The sequence below is a fragment of the Eschrichtius robustus genome, chromosome 12 (genome assembly GCF_028021215.1).
Source record: "Eschrichtius robustus isolate mEscRob2 chromosome 12, mEscRob2.pri, whole genome shotgun sequence".
Taxonomy (NCBI): domain Eukaryota; kingdom Metazoa; phylum Chordata; class Mammalia; order Artiodactyla; family Eschrichtiidae; genus Eschrichtius; species Eschrichtius robustus.
Window position 1 is genome coordinate 31,965,597 of NC_090835.1, and position 18,285 is coordinate 31,983,881.

At 36.0% G+C, this 18,285-nt stretch overlaps 1 protein-coding gene across 1 annotated transcript in view; it reads left to right on the plus strand.

Moving 5' to 3' along the window:
- DNAH12 (dynein axonemal heavy chain 12) overlaps positions 1 to 18,285 on the plus strand; it is a 219,539-nt gene that overhangs the window by 12,436 nt on the left and 188,818 nt on the right. The window contains exons 2-4 of the mRNA XM_068557202.1: positions 2,457 to 2,538; positions 2,741 to 2,767; positions 17,649 to 17,838. Coding sequence (XP_068413303.1) covers positions 2,457 to 2,538; positions 2,741 to 2,767; positions 17,649 to 17,838 — 299 coding nt within the window. The remainder of the gene's footprint in view (positions 1 to 2,456; positions 2,539 to 2,740; positions 2,768 to 17,648; positions 17,839 to 18,285) is intronic.

The following is an 18,285-nucleotide window of genomic DNA, read 5'->3' on the forward strand; positions in this document are numbered from 1 at the left end:
TATTTATGATTTCTTTCCTTCTACTGACTTTGGGTTTTCTTTGTTCTTCTTTCTCTAGTTGTTTTAAGTGTAGGGTTAGATTGTTTATTTGAGATTTTTCTTGTTTCCTGAGGTGAGATTGTATTGCTATAAACTTCCCTCTTAAAACTGCTTTTGCTGCGCCCCATAGGTTTTGTGTCATCGTGTTTTCATTTTGATTTAGTCAGGCTCAGTACGACACAACAGGGAAATGAGGCTACTCAAAAAAGCTAATTCAGTCTTAGTCTCTTTTAATAAATGAAGAATGACTAGAATGTGGGAGAGAAAATTTTCACCCTCCATTGGTCATGCAACATCTGGAATTCTGGGGTCACACTATGAGAGGGATGTTGCTAAACCATTATAGCTACCAAGGAGAGTGAGGAATTTTGAAACTACCTAATTTGAAGGGAACTGATTTGCTTAATGGGGAGGAGTTTAGACAGGCCTGAGTTCGTATCCCATCTCTACAGCTTATTAATTTGAATTTGGCAAGTCGAGTAACTTTACTTATCCTCATCTTCCTATCTGTAAGATGGGGATAATATTATAATAGTGGTTACCTCTTAGGATTTCTGTGAGAGTTAAATGAGATCCATGCATATAAAGATCTTAAGCCAATGCCTAGAACATCATAAACTCACCATAAATGGTAACTTTTATTGACAGGAATGGTCAAAGGAACTGGATAGGTATTACTAAGTTTTGGAAGGGTAACAAAGAAGAGGAATATGACTTTTTTATATAGCTCCAGAGAATAGAATTTAAAAGGATACAACTCAAGAAATTTATTTCTAAGAATATGAGCTAGCTGACAATAAATTGAGCTACCTCAGAAAGTGATGAATGTCATCTCCCCTCACTCATCCTGGAGTACAACTTGAAATTTTTGAGAGTATTCATGCATTAAATAAAGTACTGAACTAGACATGCAGAATCTTTTCCAAATCCACTATTCTGATCATTCATTCTACAGATATTTATTGACCCTGACGGACACTATCTAAGTGCTATGGATAGAGCAGTGAGCAAAACAGACATGATCTTTGTCTTTATGGCATTTACTAGTTTATGCTTTTATCGTTCTGGTGGCCATCCTTTCCTTCAAATTCCTTTTAGTTCTCCTTTTGCCTCTGACCATGTCTCCTTTGCCTCCTTCAGTTGTTCTTCTTCATTCCTGTCATGCTTGGCATCCTTCAATCTTCTTAAGCCTCTTTTCTTTCCCTTGTATACTTTCTGCTTTGGCCATCCCTTCTAGTGTATTTAGCCTTTACAAACTGATAGATTTGTCTTCCTAAAAATGTTCTCATGCTTAAAAACTCTTAGTGACTCCCCATTGTCTACTAATAAAAAAGCTTGCTATTTGAGACCCTTAGCTAGATATTCCAATCCACTTCTCCAAACTTATCTCCATCTGGTTCCATATCTTCTGGAACAACTCCTTATTTTCAATTTTTGGACAACTCCAAAAATTGGAGTTGGACAACTCCTTATTTTCAATATTTCCCTTTGATTGTTCCCTTGTCTCCCTGTTTCTTAGGGTCTTTATCTTTTCAGATCCCTCTGCCCAGGAAAGCCACATCTCCAACTGAGATCCTCTTCTTCATTTCAAGCTTATTGCAAATGCTAACTTGTTCACATAACCTTCAAAGATACCTTCAGGTGGAAGTGAACTTGTCCCTCCTCTGAACCATCAGGGTCCCATACTTTTTATATGGCACTCTGATTTTATCTTCCTACCCTTTCAGTTTATAAATTCCTTGAAACTTGTTGCTGCTATGTTTTAATAAAACCTAGTAGGGTATCTTGCAGAATATAAACATTCAGTAAGTATTTGGTGACAGATGAACGGATTATATGATCATATAATTTTAATTAAAGAAGAAATTATATTTTATGGATGATAAATTCCTACATTCACAACTGTTTATTGAGCACCTACTCTGTACCAGGTACTATTCTGAGAATTGAGATAAGGCAATGAATAAAACGGTCTACAACATATAGTATGTTAAATGGTGGTAAGTACTATGAAGCAAGGTAAGTGAGGATAAAAGGGATGGATAGTGAAGGAAGTGCTACTTAATATAAGGGTAAGGGAAGTCTTCTCTGACAGTATGGCATTTGAACAGAGATAATACATGCGTAAGGGCCCACATGCATCAGGATTAACTTAAAAATTGTCATGTTATAATTGAACATTATTGACTATTATTTTTAGTCTCCTTTTGTATTACAAATGAATAATTTGAATATTAAGGACTCATTGATAATGGAAATTGAGATTTATTTCTTACAGAAAATTCAGTAAGATAAAGAACTCTTGAATATCTCTTCTTCAAGTATAGTTGAAAAAATGTTCAAATTGTCATGTTTTAATAATATATCTTAATGTTATATTCAAGAGAGTCATACATTTTTCTAACTATAAATTTCAGAATTGAAGGAGCCAAAAGAAATTTAGACAGAACATTGGATAAAAGAACACCTTCATCACCAGAGCCAGATTATCCTCCAACTGTAGGTTTATATTTTCTCTTTAAAAAGTGTATCTTTATACTATTTTAACTCTGATTTTAAATCAGTCTCAATGCAACTAGTATTTTTAAAAGAATAATACATATATTTAAAACTATTTATATTTTTGATTTAAAAAATTTTTAAATTACTTTAAAAATTTTCTTCTTGATGTAATTATGTCTTGTTTGTTTGCTTTTGACAGATGACCAGTGAAATTAAAAAGAAAGGAGTGAGTTCAATTTTTTATATTTCTTGCTTTGAAAATGTTCAAATTGTTACAGAGTAGCTCCTTCTAAGACCACCTGCTAAATTCCGTCCTAGAGAAGAAAGAAATTTAGAAACACATTATTTTCTCTGCCAGAGGAACAAGCATGCCATGATGACAACACAGGTTTTATTTATTTATTTATTTATTTTTGGCTGAGTTGGGTCTTCATTACAGCACACGGGCTTTATCTAGTTGCAGAGAGCAGGGACTACTCTTCGTTGCAGTGTGTGGCTTCTTATTGCGGTGGCTTCTCTTGTTGCAGAGCATGAGCTCTAGGCACACAGGCTTCAGTAGTTGTGGCTCGCGGGCTCTAGACCGCAGGCTCAGTAGTTGTGGCGCATGGGCTTAGTTGCTCCGCGGCATGTAGGATCGTCCTGGACCAGGGCTTGAACCCGTGTCCCCTGCATTGGCAGGTGGATTCTTAACCACTGCGCCACCAGGGAAGGCCCGACAATACAGGTTTTAAGAGTTACATTTTTGTTGCTATTCATTATTTGAGGATTAATTGTAAATATTTTTGTTTTTATTCCAAATAACTGAAAAAATATTCAAAGTGGTAGTTATAAAGGAAAATGCATCTCCCTTTTTATTGTCTTGATGTTGATATAATGATGACTGCTTATTTCGAATCTATTGTGTGCTACCCACATGCTAGATGATAGAGATTAAAAAAAAAAAAGACACTGACTGCATGGGTGACAACATGGGACTGTGATGTGATTGTTGGAAAGATGAAAACATGTAAAATTTCCTTAACAGCAAAGGCTATGGAAAGTTATGGAGCTGGTTACACAAAAGAAGAACTTATGCAGCATGTTACCAGATGGGGGTACAGGCTTTCCAGAGCACTTGAAGTTCCCTCTTGGGATAGAGGGCTAAGGATACCTCCCTACTGACTGAGGATCTTTGGAAGAACCTCATTTTAGCTAATCCAAGTTTTTTGTCTTTTTAAAATACTCCTCCTCCTCCTCCTCCCTCTGCCTCCCAACTTTTCTGGAGACTTTGGCTGTGGATTTGCCTCTTTACTAGATGTAAGAACTGATATAAAACAACCCCAAAACATTTATAAATATTTAATGTGAGGCTGGGTGAATTGCAAGATACTTTTGTGTGTATGTGTTAGCATCCTCATTCTTCCCTCATAGTTTTTGCCTTTAGTGTCTTAAAATCTAAAATAGGTAGCTGGGTATGAAACAGTAATTCGCTCTTAAACCCACTGCCCTGGCAATCTGGCTTCTAGGAACTCCACCACTTCATCATTAATGTCACCAGTGACCACTAGTTGCCAAACCCAAAGGATATTTTTTCAATATTTCTCTAACTAGACCTTCAGCTGACTTTTAAAAACTTTTTACTTTCAAACAATTGAACACATGTTCAGTAGAACAGAATAGATGATGCAGAAATAGACACACTCAACTACAGCCAACTGATTTTTGACAAAGGTGCAAAAATCAGTTCAATGGAAAAAGGATAATCTTTTCAACAAATGGGGTGGAGCAATAGGACAACCATAAAATAACAAAAGAAATAAACAACAAAACCCCCAAACCTCAGCCTAAACTTTGCATCTTGTACAAAAATTAACTAAAAATTGATCATGGATTTCAATGTAAAACAAAACTATTAAAAAACTTTTAGAAGAAAATCTAGGACTTGGTCAAGAATTCTTAGACATGACATCAAAAGCACAATCCATACTAAGGACCTAAATGTAAGATTGGAAACCATAAAACTCCTAGAAGATAACATAGGCAGAATACTTTTTGACATAAATTGTAGCAATATTTTTTTTGGATCGGTCTCCTAAGGCAAAGAAAACAAAAGCAAAAATAAATGAATGGGACCTAGTTAAACTTGAAAGCTTTTGCACAGCAAAACCATCAACAAAATGAAAAGACAATCTACTGAATGGGAGAAAATATTTGCAAATTATATGACTGAAAAAGGGTTAGTATCCAAGGTATATAAACAGCTCATACAACTAACTTAATGTCAAAAAACAAACAACCCAATTAAAAAACGGGCAGAAGACCTGAATAGACATTTTTCTGAAGAAGACATACAGATGGCTAACAAGCACATGAAAAGGTGCTCAACATTCATTTATCATTCATTCATCAGAGAAATGCAAACAAAAACCACAATGAGATATCACCTCACACCTGTCAAAATGGCTACCATCAAAAAGACCACAGAGACAGCCACTCCCATGGGCAAACGCCCAGGGGCTGCTCCTGCCCCACGCTCCCTCCCTCTGCCTTTCACTTCCCAGCTCCCAAGATCTTGGAAGCTTTGAAGCTCAGCAAAGAAGGGAAATCCATTGAGAACAGTCTGTAAAGTGTCAAGCAATATCCAGATATTATCTGCACTCTGCCTGTCCCCTGCCTGAACCCGGAATTCTTCCACCGAGTAATGGTCCTGGGTCCCAAATTGGCATTGCTCATTTGGTTGATGAAGACATATTGACAGAGTTGTTGTTGCCATGTGGCTGACAGGATCATGGTGCTCCGGCTGGGTGTCAGGCCTGTGCCTCTGAGGTGGGAGAGCTGAATTCAGGACATTGGTCCACCAGAGACCTCCCAGCTCCATGTAATATCAAATGGTGAAAGCTCTCCCAGTGATCTCCATCTAAATGCTAAAACCCAGCTCCACTCAACGACCAGGAAGCTACAGTGCTGGACACACTATGCCAAACAACTAGCAAGACAGGAATACAACCCCACCCATTAGCAGAGTGGCTGCCTAAGATCATAATAAGGTCACAGACACCCCAAAACACACCACTGGACTCGGCCCTGCCCACCAGAAAGACAAGATCCAGACTCGCCCACCAGAAAGACCGGATCCAGACTCATCCACCAGAACACAGGTACCAGTCCCCTCCACCAGGAAGCCTACACAACCCACTGAACCAACCTTACCCACTGGGGGCAGACACAAAAAACAACGGGAACTACAAACTTGCAGCCTGTGAAAAGGAGACCCCAAACACAATAAGTTAAGCAAAATGAGAAGAGAGAGAAACACACAGCACATGAAGGAGCAAGGTAAAAACCCACCAGACCAAACAAATGAAGAGGAAATAGGCAGTCTACCTGAAAAAGAATTCAGAGTAATGATAGTAAAAATGACCCAAAATCTTGGAAATAGAATGGAGAAAATACAAGAAATGTTTAACAAGGACCTAGAAGAACTAAAGAGCAAACGAACAATGATGAACAACACAATAAATGAAATTAAAAATTCTCTAGAAGGAATCAATAGCAGAATAATTGAAGCAGAAGAACGGATAAGTGACCTGGAAGATAAAATAGTGGAAATAACTACTGCAGAGCAGAATAAAGAAAAAGAATGAAGAGAATTGAGGACAGTCTCAGAGACCTCTGGAACAACATTAAATGCACCAACATTCAAATCATAGGGGTCCCAGAAGAAGAAGAGACAAAGAAAGGGACTGAGAGAATATTTGATGAGATTCTAGTTGAAAACTTCCCTAATACGGGAAAGGAAACAGTCAATCAAGTCCAGGAAGCACAGAGAGTCCCATACAGGATAAATCCAAGGAGAAACATGCCAAGAAACATATTAATCAAACTATCAAAAATTAAATACAAAGAAAAAATATTAAAAGCAGCAAGGGAAAAACAACAAGTAACATACAAGGGAATCCCCATAAGGTTATCAGCTGATCTTTCAGCAGAAACTCTGCAAGCCAGAGGGAGTGGCAGGACATATTTAAAGTGATGAAAGGGAAAAACTTACAACCAAGATTACTCTACCCAGCAAGGATCTCATTTGGATTCGATGGAGAAATTAAAACCTTTACAGACAAGCAAAGGCTAAGAGAATTCAGCACCACCAAACCAGCTTTACAACAAATGCTAAAGGAACTTGTCTAGGCAGGAAACAAAAGAGAAGGAAAAGACCTACAATAACAAACCCAAAACAATTAAGAAAATGGTAATAGGAACATACATATCAGTAACTACCTTATGTAAATGGATTAAATGCTCCAACGAAAAGACATAGACTGGCTGAATGGATACAAAAACAAGACCCATATATATTCTGTTTACAAGAGACCCACTTCAGACCTAGGGACACATACAGACTGAAAGTGAGGGGATGGAAAAAGAAATTCCATGCAAATGGAAATCAAAAGAAAGCTGGAGTAGCAATTCTCATATCAGACTAAAGAGACTTTAAAATAAAGACTATTTCAAGGCACAAAGAAGGACACTACATAATGATCAAGGGATCAATCCAAGAAGAAGATATAGCAATTGTAAATATTTATGCACCCAACATAGGAGCACCTCAATACATAAGGCAAATGCTTACAGCCATAAAAGGGGAAATTGAAAGTAACACAATCATAGTAGGGGACTTTAACACCCCACTTTCACCAATGGACAGATCATCCAAAATGAAAATAAATAAGGAAACAAGCTTTAAATGATACATTAAACAACATGGGCTTAATTGATATTTATAGGACATTCCATCCGAAAACAACAGAATACACTTTCTTCTCAAGTGCTCATGGAACAGTTTCCAGGATAGAGCATATCTTGGGTCACAAATCAAGCCTTGGTTAATTTAGGACAATTGAAATCGTATCAAGTATCTTCCAACCACAATGCTAGGAGACTAGATATCAATTACAGGAAAAAATCTGTAAAAAATACAAACACATGGAGGCTAAACAATACACGACTAAATAAGCAAGAGATCACTGAAGAAATCAAAGAGGAAATAAAAAAATAGCTAGAGACAAATGACAATGAAAACACGATGACCAAAACCTATGGGATGCAGCAAAAGCAGTTCTAAGAGGGAAGTTTATAGCAATACAATCCTACCTCAAGAAACAAGAAACATCTCTAATAAACAACCCACCCTTGCACCTAAAGCAATTAGAGAAAGAAGAACAAAAATAACCCAAAGTTAGAAGAAGGAAAGAAATCATACACATCAGATCAGAAATAAATGAAAAAGAAATGAAGGAAACAATAACAAAGATCAATACAACTAAAAGCTGGTTCTTTGAGAAGATAAACAAAATTGATAAACCATTAGCCAGACTCATCAAGAAAAAAAGGGAGAAGACTCAGATCAATCGAATTAGAAATGAAAAAGGAGAAGTAACAACTGACACTGCAGAAATACAAAGGATCATGAGTGATTACTACAAGCAACTATATGCCAATAAAAGGGACAACCTGGAAGAAATGGACAAATTCTTAGAAAAGCACAACCTTCTGAGACAGAACCAGGAAGAAATAGAAAATATAAACAGACCAATCACAAGCACTGAAATTGAAACTGTGATAAAAAATCTTCCAACAAACAAAAGCCCAGGACCAAATGGCTTCACAGGCGAATTCTATGAAACATTTAGAGAAGAGCCAACACCTATCCTTCTCAAACTCTTCCAAAATATAGCAGAGGGAGGGACACTCCCAAACTCATTCTACGAGACCACCATCACCCTGTTACCAAAACCAGACAAAGATGTCACAAAGAAAGAAAACTACAGGCCAATATCACTGATGAACATAGATGCAAAAATCCTCAACCAAATACTAGCAAACAGAATCCCACAGCACATTCAAAGGATCATTCACCATGATCAAGTGGGGTTTATCCCAGGAATGCAAAGATTTTTCAGTATATGCAAATGAATCAATGTGATACACCATATTAACAAACTGAAGGAGAAAAACCGTATGATCATCTCAGTAGATGCAGAAAAAGCTTTTGACAAAATTCAACACCGATTTATGATAAAAACCCTCCAGAGCGCAGGCATAGAGGGAACTTTCCTCAACATAATAAAGGCCATATACGACAAACCCACAGCCAACATCGTTCTTAATGGTGCAAAACTGAAACCATTTCCTCTGAGATCAGGAACAAGACAAGGTTGTCCACTCTAACCACTATTCTTCAACATAGTTTTGGAAGTTTTAGCCACAGCAATCTGAGACAAAAAAGAAATAAAAGGAATCCAAACTGACAAAGAAGAAGTAAAGCTGTCACTGTTTGCAGATGACATGATACTATACATAGAGAATCCTAAAGATGCTACCAGAAAACTACTAGAGCTAATGAAAAAATTTGGTAAAGTACCAGGATACAAAATTAATGCACAGAAATCTCTTGCATTCCTATACACTAATGATGAAAAATCGGAAACAGAAATTAAGGAAACACTCCCTTTTACCATTGCAACAAAAAGAATAAAATACCTAGGAATAAACCTACCAAGGGAGACAAAAGACCTGTATGCAGAAAACTGTAAGACACTGATGAAAGAAATTAAAGATGATACCAACAGATGGAGAGATATACCATATTCTTGGATTGGAAGAATCAACATGTGAAAATGACTATACTACCCAAAGCAATCTAGATTCAATGCAATCCCTATCAAACTACCAATGGCATTTTTCATAGAACTAGAACAAAAAATTTCACAATTTGTATGGAAACACAAAAGAGCCCAAATAGCCAAAGCAATCTTTTTTTTCCCCTTAAGTTAATTTTTATATTACTAATCATTGTACTGCTATAGCTAAATCAACTAAATATAGTTTTACGTTGTGTTGCTCAAAAGGTCTACAAACAACAAAGCTGATGCTTACCTAAAAAACGAACATTTTTAAAATAAAGGAAGAAAACAATTATGTTCCAAATGAATGGCACTGGGCAAAATACATATTACCAGTAACATATTTAGACAGAGAGTATCAGGTGCCGATTGGTTTCTCTTATATGCATAAGAGGCTTGAAGAAGATCTTGAAAATAATGTTCCTCCCTCTAAATTTTTAGCTTCTACATAGTGTCAGATGTTATAATTGATATGAAGGATAAATGCATTTAGGCAAAAGTAAAAATCCACATACAAAATAAAACAGCAAAATCTGTAGAGACTTTCTGTAGAAGGCTCTCTTCTCTTGTGGTAACATCCTTTAGTACATATCCAGGATAGACTAAATTGAAACAATATATTTTGATACAGTAGTAATCCTTTCATATACTCTTACTAAATATTATAAAATTCCAAAAATACATAAATATTCCTTGTACCATGCATTATGCTCCATTTTGGGCCTGATGAGGTTGTGGTTACTATTTTAACAGTTAAACAGTGCACCTGAAAAGTTCTGCCATCTATACACAGTGAATGGAGACAGTGGTGAGGGCTCTAGAGAGATGGCAAGCTACCTTTAAAGTGAAAAATTTTTATGGAGTGTCTCCAAATTAGAGGAGAGGAGGATATAGGGTAGGGGAGGTAAGCAGGGTAAAACAATTTTAAAATGACACTGCTTAGGAGTGTATATTTAAAGATAGCTACTATACCTTGTCTATCCTTTATCCTAATCTGGAATAACTGCATGTTTGTGCAAAATAAAGTTTCTACTTTATAGGAAGACGAACAGTGTGTTAGGAAAAGCATGTTATTTTCAGGGGAAGACAGGGGAAGATGTGAAGACATGTCTCTTGTAAGTGCTATTTTATTTGGTAAGTCTTTTGGCTACATCACTGTATGCTATTTCAACCTCCTTATCACTGGGGCAGGTAGCCAAAGCAAACTAGAGAAAGAAAAACAGAGCTGGAGGAATCAGGCTCCCTGACTTCAGATGATACTACAAAGCTACAGTAATCAAGACAGTATGGTACTGGCACAAAAACAGAAATATAGATCAATGGAACAAGATAGAAAGCCCAGAGATAAACCCAAACACATATGGTCACCTTATTTTTGATAAAGGAGGCAAGAATATACAATGGAGAAAAGACAGCCTCTTCAATGATTGGTGCTGGGAAAACTGGACAGCTACATGTAGAAGAATGAAATTAGAACACTCCCTAACACCATACACAAAAATAAACTCCAAATGGATTAAAGACCTAAATGTAAGGCAGACACTATCAAACTCTTAGAAGAAAACATAGGCAGAGCACTCTATGACATAAATCACAGCAAGATTCTTTTTGACCACCTCCTAGAGAAATGGAAATAAAAACAAAAATAAACAAATGGGACCTAATGAAACTTAAAAGCTTTTACATAGCAAAGGAAACCATAAACAAGATGAAAAGACAGCCCTCAGAATGGGAGAAAATATTTGCAAATGAAGCAACTGACAAAGGATTAATCTCCAAAATTTACAAGTAGCTCATGCAGCTCAATTTCAAAAAAACAAACAACCCAATCCGAAAATGGGCAGAAGACCTAAATAGACATTTCTCCAAAGAAGACATACAGATTGCCAACAAACACATGAAAGGATGCTCAACATCACTAATCATTAGAGAAATGTAAATCAAAACTACAATGAGGTATCACCTCACACCAGTCAGAATGGCCATCATCAAAAAATCTACAAACAATAAATGCTGGAGAGGGTGTGGAGAAAAGGGAACCCTCTTGCACTGTTGGTGGGAATGTAAATTGATACAGCCACTATGGAGAACAGTATAGAGGTTCCTTAAAAAACTAAAAGTAGAACTACCATACGACCCAGCAATCCCACTACTGGGCATATACCCTGAGAAAACCATAATTCAAAAAGATTCTTGTACCATAATGTTCATTGCAGCTCTATTTACAATAGCCAGGACATGGAAGCAACCTAAGTGTCCATCGACAGATGAATGGATAAAGAAGATGTGGCACATATATACAATGGAATATTACTCAGCCATTAAAAGGAACGAAATTGAGTTATTTGTAGTGAGGTGGATGGATGTAGAGTCTGTCATACAGAGTGAAGTAAGTCAGAAAGAGAAAAACAAATACCATATGCTAACACATATACATGGAATCAAAAAAAAAAATGGTTCTGAAGAACCTAGGGGCAGGACAGGAATAAAAACACAGATGCAGAGAATGGACTTGAGGACACAGGGAGTGGGAAGGGTAAGCTGGGACAAAGTGAGAGAATGGCATGCACATATATACACTACCAAATGTAAAATAGATAGCTAGTGGGAAGCAGCTGCATTGCACAGGGAGATCAGCTCAGTGCTCTGTGACTACCTAGAGGGGTGGGATAGGGAGGGTGGGAGGGAGACACAAGAGGGAGAGGATATGGGGAAATATGTATATGCATAGCTGATTCACTTTGTTATAAAGCAGAAACTGACACACCATTGTAAAGCAATTATACTCCAATAAAGATGTTAAAAAAAAAAAGACCACAAATAGCTAATGTTGGTGAGGATGTAGAGAGAAGGGAGCCCTTGTACACTGTTGGTGGGAACATAAAGTGGTGCAGCCACTATGGGAAACAGTGTGGAGGTCCCTCTAAAAACTAAAAATAGAACTGCATATGACCCAGCCATTCCATTTCTGGGTATATATCCAAAGTAAACAAAACCACTAATCAAAAAGATAAATGCACCCTAATGTTCACAACAGCATTATTTACAAAAGCCAAGACGTGGATAAGGAAGATGTGAATTTATATACATATATATAATTTATATACATATATATATATATATATGGAATGGAATAACTCAGCCATAAAAAAGAACGAAAATTTTCCATTTGCAACAACAAAGGTAAACCTGGAGAGTATTATGCATAGAGAAATAAGTCAGACAGAGAAAGATGAATACTGTATGTTATCATTTATATGTGGAATCTAAAAAATAAAACAAACGAAGGAATATAACAAAACAGAAACCGACTCACACTTACAGAGAAAAAACTAGTGGTTGCCAGTGGGGAGAGGAAAGGGAGGAGAGGCAAGATAGGGGTAGGGGATTAAGAGGTACAAACTACTATGTATAAAATAAATAAGCTATAATGATACATTGTATAGCACAGGGAATATAGCCTATATTTTATAACTTTAAATGGAGTATAATCTATAAAAATTTTGAATCACTATGTTGTACATCTGAAACTAATATATATTGTAAATCAACTATACCTGAATTTAAAAAAGCACAGACCAGGACTTCCCTGGCTGTTCAGTGGTTAAGACTCTGCACTTCCATTGCAGTGGGCATGAGTTCGATCCATGGTCGGGGAACTAAGATCCTGCGTGCTGCGCAGCACGGCCAAAAAATAAAAAGCACAATCCATAAAAAAAACCCAATAAATTTTATTTCATAAAAATTAAAATCTATAGCTAGGTGAAAGATTCTGTTAAGAGGATGGAAAAACAAGCTACATACTGCAAGAAAATATTCACAAATCACATATCCAACAAAGGACTTGTATCTAGAATATTTAAGAACTCTCAAAACTCAACAGGATAAAAACAAAAAATCCAATTAGAAAATGAGTAAAAGACATGACTAGACATTTTACCAAAGAGGATATATGGATGGCAAATAAGCACATCAAAGATGCTCAACATTATTAACCATTAGGGAAATGTAAATTAAAACTGTGATGAGTTATCACTACATACCCATTAGTATGGCTAAAATAAAAAATAGTGACAATTCCAGCTGATTTTTGACACTGCTGAATATTCACTTCCTTTTAAATGCCCTTATACTTATTTTTCTAGTTCTCTAAATATTATTTCTCTGTCATCTTCATGGGTTTCTCTTCCCTGCCTGACTGTGGCCCACTGTTCTCTTTCCTTGAATCTTCCTGGATGATTCTCTTCTGATTTCAAGTACCTTCCATATTTTGATGACTCCCATAGATTTTGATGCACAAATACCTCAAATTCAACATGTCAGAAAAAATGAACTTATCAGCTTCTTCCATAAGACGTCTCTTCCTCCTTATTCTCTCTTCTAGTTATCACGATTTACCCAGTCACTCATGCTTAAAACACCTGAGTCTTAACTTCTTTTTCCCCCCTCTCTGCCATACAATTAGTCCCCAAATGCTACGAATATTTCTCCAATCAGTCCTCTTTTTGTCCTAGCCTTAGATCAGGACTTCCTCTTTCGCCTTGACTACAATAGCCATCAGTGGCTTCTCATAACCTACAGAATTAAATCTTAATGTGTATGCAAGGCTTTCTGTAATATGACTCCTACCTATTCTCCTGCCTCTCCTCTCGCCACGCTCTGTATCATATTTTATGCTTCACCAGCATGGACTTTCTTATTCATCCTTGAGGAAACATAACGTTTCTCACCTCGCTGCTTTTGCCCCACACGTCCCCTCACCATCCATGCTTCTTCTTACCTGGCTGTCTCTATTTCAGCTCAGTTACCATCCCCAGGAAGTCTTACCCTATTTCTATGGGTTTGGGTAGATGACTTCTTCTTTGCTCCTATTATACATTGTTCATTTTTATTATTTTTCTTAGCATATTGTATTTGGTATTCCTTTGATATTTTTATGTATTAAAATGATGTATTTTCTAGTCTTGAGGCTAGGAGTTGCTTCTTAAATATCTTTGTGTCTTTAACAACTATGGTATTGACTACCAATAGTGGATATTCAATAAATGCTTGATGAATTAATGAATATAAACAATTACGTTCAGTAAAATACAACAGGTGTGATAGAAGTATGAAGAGACCACAGTGAGGGCATAAAGTAGGAAGTTTTCAAAAAAGACTTTGAAAGCACATGGTCTCACTCAGAAAAGTCAGATATCTCTTTGCTAATGGAAGAATATATACTCCAATTGTAAGGGTCAAATATATATATTTTATAGCTTAATTTGGTGTTGTTTATTGACATGGCTAAGACTGAGGAAGGAACGTTTTAGGAGCTGGGAGATCAAGAGATCTCTTTTGGCTATGCTGGATATTTCAGGAAGAGCTGAGTTCTAGAGATACAGATTTAGAACACATCAACATATATAGTTGATATTTATAGTCACGGGACTAGATGAAATCACCTAGGGGGAGAGGGAAGAGAAAGAGTGGAGAGAAGATCAGATTCATTACTAGACAGAGTAAGTCTGTTGAGGGATTGGGGACCACCACAGGATGTTTAAGATCAAGCAGCATATTAGTGGAATAGCCATAGAAAATGACCCTCTAGAAGAATTTTGGAGTGAGCAACTAATTGAAAAAAAATTTTAAGTAGGAGACAAAAGAAAAAATGTCCAACCAGGTCATTCTTTTAAAAAAATATTTTATTTCGAAATAATTTCAGACTTATAGAAAATTGTAAAAAGAGTACAAAGAATTCTCCTATATGTTCACTTGTCCCCATAATGTTAATATTCTTGCCTGAAACAATGATTACTATGGTGGTTGCCAGATAGTAATTTTCCCACCATTCCTTGTATATTTTTTAGTTGGAATTTTGTAGTAAGGAAGAACTTCATCCTTTTCCTTTCTTTCTCTCTCTCTCTCTTTCTTTCCTCATTCATTAATTCATTTATATCAGTATGGACTATTTACGGACAGTCTTATTTTAGCTATTGAATTTAATGTGTTACTACTGTGGTTTATTTTGATGTTCAGCTGCCCCAGATTTGGCCAGTGGGAGCCCTTCAAATTGACTGTTATATTCTTTTTAGCTTATCCCATCATTCTTTGAGATCTCATGTTTTGATACAGTAAGATATTCCAGGCTTATACTGTACTTTTCCTATTCTAATCCTGGAGTCAGTCATTTCTCCAAGGATTCCTGCCTCTTTTTAGTAGAGAATGGTATTTAGAAACCATGACATGGGTGTTAGCTGTGTTCCTGAGATGTAATTTTCTTTGTTCTCTCAGCAGAAAGAGCCAGGAAATTATCTTTCTGTTTGTCTATCTATGTATCTATCTACCTATCTATCTATCTATCTATCTATCTATCTATCTATCCATCCTTCCTTCTCTCCTCTGTCTATCTTAAAAACCATGAGTTTATACTTATGCCTCCTATTCCAATTTAATATCACTGGGTTCATTCTAGTCTTCCCTCTTTCCTTATTTGTTGCTCCCTTCTCTCACAGTCAGAAACCTAGCTTTTATGAACCACAGTATATTTACTGATTTTGTTAAATTCTAGAATACACATAAACTGTTTTTAAATTGCTAACCCATAACATGTGAGAAACCTACTCTGCACCACCAGGGAAGTCCCACCATCTTAACTATTTTAAAATGTACTGTTCAGGACTTCCCTGGTGGTGCAGTGGTTAAGAATCCGCCTGGCAATGCAGGGGACACAGGTTCGAGCCCTGGTCCCGGAAGATCCCACATGCCGCGGAGCAACTAAGCCTGTGCGCCACAACTACTGAGCCCATGTGCCACAACTACTGAAGCCCGCATGCCTAGAGCCCGTGCTCCGCAACAAGAGGAGCCACCGCAATGAGAAGCCCGCACACCGCAGTGAAGAGCAGCCCCCGGCAACTAGAGAAAGCCTGAGCGCAGCAATGAAGACCCAATGCAGCCAAAAATATATAAATAAATTAATTAAAAATAAATAAAGTGTACTGTTCAGTGGTGTTAAGTATTTTCACATTGTGCAACTAATCTCCAGAATATTTTCATATTGCAAAACTGAAACTCTACACTCATGAAACAACTCTCCATTTCCTTTTCCCCCTAGTCCCTGGCAAGTGGCATTCTATTTTCTGTTTTATGAATTTGACTACTGTAGATACCTCATATAAGTGGAATCATAAAGTGTTTATCTTTTTGTCATTGGCCTATTTCATTTAGCATAATGTCCTCAAGTTTCACCCATCTCCTAAATTTTTAAGCATTCTTTCCCCTTTATTTGAGATGTACTTTGCAAATATTTTCTCCCAGAGTGTCAGTAGTCTTTTGACCTTTTTTATTATGATGTTTTTAAAACATGCAAGCATTTTAATTTTATGGAGTCAGAATTTGTCAATCATTTTTTCCTTTTTTGTACCTGGAATTTGAATCATAGTTTTAAAGTCTTCCCCTACGCTCAATTATAGAAGAATTTTATCAGTTTTTTTCTGGCCTTGTATAGTTTTATTGTTTAGTTTAATTAAATTCCTGATCTATTTGGAATTTATTCTTGTGTATGTTGGAAGAAAGGTGTTAAATTTATCTTTTTCCAAATGGCTAACCAGTTGTCCCAGAAATATTTATTAAAATCTTTATCTTTGCTTCAGTGATTTGGGGTGCCACATTTATCATATGCTACATTTTCCTATGGACTGGATCTATTTCTGGACTTTCTATTTTTTTTTTCCCAGTCGTCTGTCTATTCATGTACCTGTACCATACTATTCTCATCAGGGAGACTTTATAATATGTTTTAATGTCTCCTAGGGATAGTCCTTCCTTATAAATTTTCTTTCTCAGGAATTTCTTGGCTATTTATTTTTCCACTTGAACTTTAGTCTCTACTTGTCTAGTTTCTTAAAAATGTGTGTAGATATTTTTATTGGTATTGCATTAAATTGATTTTGGGACAACTTTAAATTTTCATGATGTTAAAATATCTTTACCAAGATCAAGTACTGTCTTTCCATTTGTTCATGTCTATTTTTGTCAGACTACTCATTGTTATGGGAGAATTTATGAAATTATATTATGATGCTATTATACCAGAATAGTATCTCCAGGAGAGTGGGGCTTTGTCTGTTTTGTTTATTACTATATCCTCAGCATTTGGAACAATACCTGAATATTTGTTGAATTAATGAATATTTGTTAAATGAAGGAATAGTTAAGTTAGATTAAGGATGTTTGTTTTGCCTTAAGAAAGTGAAGAGTATACTAAGAACATTAATTTGGAGAGAACTCATCATAAATAAAAATATAAAATAGTTTCTTTGTAGGTTGTACTTTTGGATAAAATATTTTTATTCTGAAAACATGTTATTTTTCATAATATTTTTACTCTGAAATGCTACATTTCACATGTATCATTGAAATGCTACACCATTTAGAACATTTAATTTTTTCTTATTACATTCTCAGTTCAACTATATTTATTTGAAACAATGTGTAGAGAGTAGTCCCATAGTACCTATTCAGCAGGAATGGCTGGATCACATGTTAATGCTGATACCTGAGTCTTTGAAGGAAGGGAAAGAAAGAGAAGAACTCATTCAAAGTCTCATAAATGAGGTGTCAAGTGATTTTGAAAAAAGCATGAAGAGATATTTGGGTAAGTGGCATTTAACACACGCCAAGCTTGCTTGTTCCCCCACCTCTCCCAATCGAAAGTAGAAATATGAATAATGAACATTATATGTTTAGCTATATGTATTTCTTAGATATTTTTAAAGTTTTAACTTTGAGCCTATAACCTAGTCAAATCTTTGTAATTTAAGGACACTGTTTTTAAGGGTACTTTTTGTAATTTTTATGTGCTTAATAGCTTTTTAATTTTTTACTTTGTCTTTATGGTTATAGTTATACTATTTACAGGATTGTAAGAAAATATTAATGTGTTTGGGGAGATTTATTAGGGATTTAACCTTTGCAATTTTTAATTGGATTAATTTTTTTAAGTGGCCATGCCAGTGACCTTTGAATACATAGGATGAGAAAAACTGAGAACTTATTAAAGCTTTACTGTATCTGAATTCACCTCCAAAGCAGGGCCGAAATA